The 9,095-nt window shown below is 28.1% G+C and overlaps 1 protein-coding gene across 8 annotated transcripts in view; it reads left to right on the top strand.

The window, feature by feature from the left end:
• The window catches only part of LOC123010051 (protein lap4-like), a 47,888-nt gene that overhangs the window by 17,683 nt on the left and 21,110 nt on the right, over window positions 1-9,095 (top strand). For 7 of the 8 annotated variants that reach the window (XR_006413070.1, XM_044406677.1, XM_044406675.1 and 4 more), the window contains one exon: window positions 3,865-4,344. Coding sequence is in view for 7 of the 8 variants with exons in the window: in XM_044406677.1 (XP_044262612.1) it covers window positions 3,865-4,344 (480 nt within the window). In the remaining variant the exon portion in view is untranslated. The remainder of the gene's footprint in view (window positions 1-3,864; window positions 4,345-9,095) is intronic. The other variant, XM_044406682.1, reaches the window with a different exon arrangement.

Genomic DNA, 9,095 nt, shown 5'->3' with positions numbered 1-9,095 from the left:
ACAAAGTTTACACAAAGTTTTTCTTGAAATTTGTGCAAAATTTTATATACACTAAGTCAAACATTGCAAAAGTACAGTAAACTTGTCAAAAACACRTTGAAATTGTCATTAAATGTCACATCTACGCAAAAAAAGTTGACAAAAACGTTCAAAATGCTCAAAATTGTGACAGAATTAGCCCCAAAAGATATTCTAAAAACACCGAAATTGTCAAAATATATAAGTCAAATCTTTATAAAACATGTTTAAAATTGCCAAAACACAAACAAAAATTTAACAAAATTGGCAAGTAAAGTATAAATATAAAAAATATCGTTTAAGGAGCTGAGAAAAGTACACAAATTGTCAAAAACATACTTTACAAACATTGAAATTGTCAAAAATACAAGTATTGTCATTTGGCAACTTAGATTATTTTGAAATCATGGACAATACCATCTGTCTGATATCTGTCATCAAACTTCACGTTTCTTGTGGTAGAAGTAGCGTTGTTGTATTTTTTACAATTTTTTTTCTGTTTTTGACACCGCGATTTCCATTGTCAAACTTAAGAAATAAAAAATTTATTAAAATTCAAGGTTTCTAAGAGTTTTTTTCTTCTTTTAAAATTCCGGTAATTTGACATATTTTTGCTTTTCTGATTGTCAAATCTTGACATTTGAAAAAAACTTAGTTTTATTAGTTTTTATATTTAATTTTTTTTTCACACTGAGTTTTGAAACCAATATTGTTACCAAGCTCGGCCCACGCCTCGTCAACATTTACAAAAAATGGCCCATAATAACAGTAAAATAAATAAATAAAATTAGCCTTGATTTTGTGTAGGTACAACAATGTTGTTATTTAACAGACTATGACAAATAAAATCAACATTTGACGTCATTTCAATTGTTATTAACCAAAATGACAATCACCTGACCTGCATTTCATTTTTGACATTTTTATACATATTTTTTTTGTATTGAGATTATAAAATCTCAAAATATGAGAATTTCACTTGTCATGGCCGACTATGCATGCATTTGTTAAACAAATGAAGTGTAGAGAAACAGTTGCATTGTTACTAAGCCAACTTGATCGAATTTTTCTCTCAGCCTACTCTGTTTTGGTGTTGTTTTGTTAAATTTATTGACAATTTCGCAACCGGAATGACCCGTCATTCCATATTCCACGCCATTAATAATAATGACATCATCAATTTCATACTCGAGAGGCATTTTTCACCTGTGATGATATCATCATCGTCGACAACTTTCGAATTTTCAAACTTTATGACAAGTTGTGCAAATATTTTTCTTCTTCTGTCGCAAAAAAAATAAATAATTTCGATAGAAGAAGAATCGTGTCAAGGTGTTAAACATGTACTAAGTAATACGATCTTCGTAAACGATTAACACATTAACCGTGTGGACATTTGCAATTGTAATTTTCGTAATTAAAACACGGAAACGTCGGTTTTGTACCGTTAGGATTGTTGAGAAAGTATTTTTCTCAAGAAAGAACCAATTTGTCAATTTTCTTGTTTTTGAGTTTTATAGCCGAACCGCAGACGAGTGCTGCAACTATATCCCTTTTGTAAAATTTGTAATTTTTTTTGTTTTCAGGCTTCTAGTCATATAACAAGAATATTACCTAACTTCGGTATTTTTAGTCTTGAAATAGTATACTATTCAACTATTCAAATTATTTATAAAAGCGATAAAAATACAAAAATTTTGTAATCTCGTATTTGATAAATTAGTCGAATTTAACTTTTTTAATGCGGAATACTTAAAACGTAAGTTTAAAACTTTTGATTTTTTTAATACAAGACGTTGAAATTTTGGGAGATTTTGCAAATTTGCTCAGGTTTTGTTTTTAATTTTCAAAAACTACCAAATTGTAATGAGATTTTGACGAATATTATTTTGGAATTTTCGGTTTTTGAAACATTATATTGGTCAGAAAAATGTTGAAATTTTGAAACTTTTGACATCTTAAAAAAGAAAATCTTTTTGAATTTTTATTATAAAAAAATGTCGAGATTTTGTCGATTTTTTTAATGTGAAGCTTTATGATTATAACAATTTTTTCTAACAAGAAAATTACCTAACTTTTTATTTTTTAGTCTTGAAATAGTATATTATTCAACGAGTGACAATGTTGGCTATTTCCACGAAGATGAAGGCGAGTGGAAATGGCTATTTCTCACGAGTTTAATACTATACTTTTTCTAATCTTAAATAATGACTAATATTTCATTTTATATTTTCTATCAACCAATTTTTTTTTTCAATTTTTTCCACAGATTGAACTACTTTCTCAACTGAAAATTATGAGAAAAGTACAAATTCTTTAATACGATGAGAAAAACAATTTTTTTTGTACATTTTGGTAACAAAAATTTGTAATATTTGACAAATTAGTCGAATTTCTGAAAAAAAATGAAATATTTATAACTTGATTTTTTTAGTATAAAACATCGGAATTTTAGGAGATTTTGCAAATTCGTTCTGGTTTATTTATTTTTTTCAAATTACTAATATTTTATTTTATATTTTCCATCAACTATTTTTTTAAAATTTTTTCTACAGTTAAAGATTGAACGAACAACTTTCTCAACTGAAAATGTATGAGAAAAGTACATATTTTTTAATATGATTAGAAAAACAATATTTTTTGTACATTTTGGGGACGGAAATGCTAAAATTTTTGTAATTTTTGACAAAAAATTAAATATTTAAAATTTGATTTTTTAGTATAAGATATCGGAATTTTAAGAGATTTCGCAAATTCGTTTTGTTTTTATTTTATTTTATTTTTTTTGAAAATGTCAAGTTTTTTTATAAGAAACCACTAAATTGTAAGGAGATTTTAACGCTTATTTCCTAAATTTTGGAATTTTCGGTTTTGGAAATACTGTTCTGTGTAAATTTTGTTGAAACAAGTGCTGACATTTCATAAATTTGTCGAATTTTGGAACTTTCGACATCTTAGAAGTGAAGATTTTTCGACGACTGAAGAATTTTAAAAGTAAATTTGAGATTCGTGAATTATTATTTTTTGTCATTTTTGAGATTTTGTCATTTTTTTAAAAATCTATTTAAATTATGGAATTATCTCTCTTGCAAACATGGTTTCTGTTGATTTTGGTGATTTTTTAGTAGTATCAAATTTTAAATGATTTGTGATTTTTTTTGTTCCAAAACGTTTGATTTTCGAAAAAAAAAGATGTTTTTGAAGAAATATTCGGATAATATTTTTATAATAAAATTTTTCAATTTATTAAAAAAAATAAATTTGGCATTTTGGAGATATCGGAATTTTAAGGGATTTCGCAAACTCGTTCTGGTTTTATTTATTTTTTTTAAATGTGAAGTTTTCTTCTTGTTTTTGACAAGAAAGAACGAATTTGACAATTTTCTAGTTTTTGAATTTTATAACCGAACCGCAGACGAGTGCCACAACTATATCCCTTTTGCGAAATTTGTCCTTTTTGTTTGTTTTGAGACTGTTATTTTTGACAAGAAAGAACGAATTTGACAATTTTCTTGTTATTGAGTTTTATAACCGAACCGCAGACGAGTGCCGCAAATATATTCCTTTTGTGAAATTTGTTTTTATGTTTGTTTTTTTGTTGTCAGACTGTTGTTTTTGACAAGAAAGAATCAATTTGACAATTTTCTAGTTTTTGAATTTTATAGCCGAACCGCAGACGAGTGACTTAACTATATCTCTTTTGTGAAATTTGTCATTTATGTTTGTTTTGAGACTGTTATTTTTGACAAGAAAGAACCAATTTGACGACAATTTTCTAGTTTTGAATTTTATAACCGAACCGTAGACGAGTGCCGCAACTATATCCTTTTTTTTTTTTGTTTTCAGACTGTTGTACCAAACGAATCGCCAAAAACGAACGGCATCGTTCACGAAGTGCCAAAACCGGCGCCGCGACGCATCTCCACCACTGTTCCCAATAGTAACCGTCAATCGTCGTCGTCGCCGCCTCCACCGCCCTCAAATCACAAGCAAGCGGCGACGCCGCCACCGTCGCTCGTCGACGGCGACGACGCACAGGTACTGCCGAAGCCAATCACCAACGAAGAATTCCAAGCCATGATTCCCGCCCATTTCCTCAAATCAAATAAATCACAAACAACCACAACCAATAATAATAATAATAATCATAATCCTGATACCGTAAATGCCGTTACCGTTACGATTAAGAAGCCAGATCCGATCGAGTTGCCGCCCGCGCCCACTGGGCCCGGACGTGTCACTGAGACCATCACCAAGAGTACCTTTACGGAAACAGTGGTCACTCGCATCACCGATAATCAGCTGATCGTGCCCGTTATTATCGAGGTATGCCCTGGAATACACACGATCAATGATTTTCTACAACCCATTTCCAAAAAACAAATTTAATCTTTGCACCATTTCACACGAGGTTAAGGTTTGCTGCTTTCACTTTTCTTTTTTTTTTTTTTTTTTTCGTATTTTTTGTTTAGTTTTCTTTTTTTTTTCTAACTCTGGATTAAGGGTAATAAAGTTGGCTATGGCGCATGTGGGTACTTTATCGTGTAATTGACAGAAGGAAAGAAAAACAAGACAGTACTTAAAATAACAAAAACAAAGCGGCAAAAAAATTAAAAAATCTAAAAGAAATAAAAATTAATAAAACAAATGAAAGAATCAATTTTCTATTTTTAAAATAATGATACTAATGATACTAATACAAATAAAAAAAATAAAGCGACAAAAAAAAATGAAAAAATCGATTAAGAAATAAACGGAAAAAAATCGATTTTCTATTTTTAAAACAATTATGTGTTGATATTAAAAAAATAAAGTTGGTTTGTTTTATTTTTGACATTTACTGGACATTGATCTCGCTACCAAACTTTAAAAAATGATAGAAATAATTTGGAGTAAAAGAAAAATAAGGGAAGTGACATAACAATAATTGATATATCTACATAAAAAAATAACAAAACGATGGAGAAATAAAAAAATAAAACTGTTTTCGAACAAATGGTGTAATTTGTACAAATTTTTATGTAAATTAAGTCAAACGTAGCAAAAATCCAGTTAAATTTATTAAAACATACTCTAAAGACAATGAAATTGTCAAAAACACAAGTATTGTTGTTAAATGTTATGGAACACAAGTCAAATCTAGGCAAATAAGTTGACTAAAAAGTTAAAAATGCTTAAAATTGTCAAAAACAAACAAGTATTTGACCGAATTGTACAGTAACGTACTCAAAATATCACAAAAGATGCTTAAAATTACATTGAAATTGTCAAAAACACAACTTCGAACATGTAGTGTAATTTTTTTTAAATTTCATGTAAACTAGGTGAAACAGTAGTAAAATTGGCAAAAACATTCTAAAAACTATGAAATTGTCAAATACAGGTATGCTATATAAATTGACACATAAAAATAACACTCGAGTGTCAAAAACATTTCCAAAATTGACAAAAACAAACTGAAGTTAGACACTTTTGTTATTTAACGACAAAGCTGTTCTCGAACAAGTGTTGTGATTTATACAAAATTTTAAATAAATAAGTAAATAAGTCAAACATAGCAAAAATACAGTGAAAAATGCTTAAAATTGTCAAAAACAAACAAGAATTTAACCGAGTTGTCGAGTAACGTTCTCAAAACATCACAAAAGATGCTTAAAATGACATAGAGATTGTCAAAAACACAACTTTTTTCAATCTGACAGCAAAACTATGTTCGAACTTGTGGCTTAATTTTATATAAACTAGGTGAAACAGTAGTAAAATTGGCAAAAACCTTCTAAAAACAATGAAATTGTCAAATACAGGTATGTTATATAAATTGACAAAAGTAACACTCGAGTGTCAAAAACATCTCCAAAATTGTCAAAAACAAACAGAAGTTAGACACTTTTGTTATTTAACGACAAAGCTGTTCGACAAGTGTTGTGATTTATACAAAATTTTATGTAAATTAAGTCAAACATAGCAAAAGTACAGTCGAATTTGCAAAAACATACTCTAAAAACAATGAAATTGTCAAAAACGTAAGTATTGTCGTTAAATGTCATAAAATGTAAGTCAAATCGTCGCAATGTAGTTGGCAAAACTATTCATAAGTAGCACTCTATTGTCAGAAACATTCTCAAAATTGTCAAAAACAAATAGAAATTGGACAGAATTAGCGAGTAAAGTATTCAAAATACTATAAAAGATATACTAAAAACACTGAAATTATCAAAAACACAAATACTGTTATCTAATTTAGGTCAAATGTTGTCGAAAACAGGTCTAAAATTGTCAAAAACGAAAAAAAAAAACGGCGAGTAAAGTATTCAGAATATCGTTAAATGAGCTGAGAAAAGCACACAGATTGTCAAAAACATATTTTACAAACGCGGATATTGTCAAAAACACAAGTATTGTCATTTATTATTATCTTGAAATAATAGACAAATTTGAGCACAATACCATGTGATATCTATCATCCAACTTGTGATATAAGTAGCGTTGTCATGTTTTTGACACTACGATTTTCATTGTCATTCTTAAAAAATAAAAAATTGATCAAAATGTAAAGTTGTTAACAGTCATTTTTTTCTTTTTTTTAAATTTTGGGAATTTGACATTTTTTGGTTTCTTTCATTTTTGACATGTACTTGTCATTGATTGTTTCTAAGAGACGTTTTACGATCTTATTGTATGTTTTTGCATTTTAGCAAAATAAAAACGTGTTTTGTGTAATATAGAAATAATTTGGAGTAAAAGAAAAAAATAAAAGAGAAGTAATATAACAATAGTTGATATGAATACATAAAAAAGTACAAAACGTAGAAATAAAAAATAAATTAACAAAAAATGGATGGTTTCTGTGTTTTATTGTTGACATTTACGGGTCATTGACCCGCTACCAACCTTGCAAAAGTGAATATCTCTGATATTATTATGATCAAAATATGAAGAAGGAAATCACAATGAAATAAAAAAAATTCTGCGAATAATTTTGACAAAATTGAAGCGTGTCTATTTATTATTTACTTTTTTATTTTGTTGGTAGAGCGTGTCGCCACAATGTCAGAGATCTTGGGATTTTTTTGTTGTTTGTACAGGTTTTGGAATGCATTCATTAATGTGGATTCCGATTTAATTGTTAATAAAATTCAAGGTTGTTCTAAAAATAAATTTCGTTGAAAATATTTATTTTGCGTAAGAATGCACGTAGATTGACTAAATATTATTAAATTTGTTCGACGATGGCTATATTAAATATTTATTGTTTGACAATTTAGAAAGTTTATTTAAAAAAAAATGTGTATCTGACTGTATTTTTTTACAAAAAAATGTTGTGCAAGGCGTAGGCCTAATCTTAGGTCAAGTGCGATTAAAATGATTCAGAAAGAATTTTGCTCGAATAAATCAGAAAAATAATTAAGTGAAAAATGACTCACGTTTCAATTATTTATTGCTTTGAGGAAATGATTACAATCTAGTCAAATACCACTTGATGTTGATCGTTAAAAAACACTTTCTCTTATCTATTAATGGAAGCATTTTTTTGGAATTATAAATAAATGTAGGATGAAGTATTAAATCAAAAATTTGTTTTTGACAATGATTTTCAAAAATTTAACAAGTGAAATTGCAAATTTAGTTTTTTCGAAGCCAATGAGGGGAAACAAATTTAAATTTAAAAATTTAGTTTTTATTTTTTATACTAGAACGATTTATAATTTCAAAATTTTATTACAAATTGTCCAAATATTGACAATTTGCTGGTAACAGTAATTTTTTATCGCCAACTGAGAACACAATTTTCAATGCAGGAAAGTTCGTAATTTTTCGATAATAAACTGGGAAAAAAATTGAATTTCTCAAAGCCAATTGAGAAAACAAATTTAAATTTATGAAAACTTTAATTTACGCTTTTTTGTGGAGCCCACTGAGAACTAAATTGACGAAATTGTCCCCTACTAACTTTAATTTTTCGTGGCCAATTGGAAAAATAAATTTAAATTCTTCAAGAATTGAATTGAAACACTTTTTTATGGCCTATCGGTGAGGTTTTTGCATAATCTTGAATTTGATTGGTTGGACACATTTGGTAATTTATTGGTCGAACTAGAAGGGCCAATGACAATCGCGTAATTACCACTATCGTGAGAACAAACCGGTTTTTATTTCTTATTGGCCAAAATCCGACAAAAACCTAGCAACGATAAGTAACTCCACCCAATTAAAAAATCGTGAATAATTATTGAATTCTGAATCGAATTTTTATAACAAATCAGCGTCTAGTGTGAGTTATCTTACTTTAATTGGATTTAATTTTGCACAATGGGTGGAGCCAACCCCTAAACCAATATGAATCATGCACCTTCGATTATTAGACCAATAAAAAGTAAAGAATTATTAAATGCGTTAAAGTTGTCATTGCTCGATCGTTAGCCAATTAGGACTTTTAAAATAGACCAATCAAAACACGATTTAGATTATTGGACGAGAAAAATAATAAAATAATTAAGATGTTTATTTTATTTTCAATAGGTATAAAAAATTATTTTTTCAAGAATAAACGTTAATTAATTTTCTTTACTGTCAAATGTTCTAACCGTCAAAATTTGACAAACTGTCAATATCTTAAAAACTATAGACCATATTTCAAGCGTTTTTACGACTTTTACTAAATTGACTATTTTTACGATTTTGCTACTAATTTTTTGAAAAACTCAAAAAATTGTTTTTTTTTTAAACTCGACCCAATAACGTTTTATGCATTTTTTTGAGTGTTTAAGACCTCTATACATGTAAAAAACGTTATATGGATGAATTTTAAGATTAAATTTTTTTTGATTTTCGTCGAAATTTTAGTCGATTTTTGGCACCCGGAGCGGTCTATTGCCAATAACTCCGGACTTATTGGTAATAGCCTCTTATGTTTGGTACCGTTTGAAAGCAAATTTAATTTTCTATCATATAAAAAAAAAAGATCAGTGTTCTAGGATAAATAGTTATCGAGAAAATTTGTGATAAAGTCAAAAATATGGAAAATTTAAATCCGACCATAACTTCAAAACTATTAGGAATTTTGCAGTTTTTTTGAC

The sequence above is a fragment of the Tribolium madens genome, unplaced genomic scaffold, assembly GCF_015345945.1.
Source record: "Tribolium madens isolate multiple individuals breed KSU strain unplaced genomic scaffold, Tmad_KSU_1.1 Scaffold_7;HRSCAF=85;Tcas5.2_LG10, whole genome shotgun sequence".
Lineage (NCBI taxonomy): Eukaryota > Metazoa > Arthropoda > Insecta > Coleoptera > Tenebrionidae > Tribolium > Tribolium madens.
The sequence above is the reverse complement of the archived record's forward strand: the minus strand, read 5'-3'. Positions and strand labels throughout refer to the sequence as shown.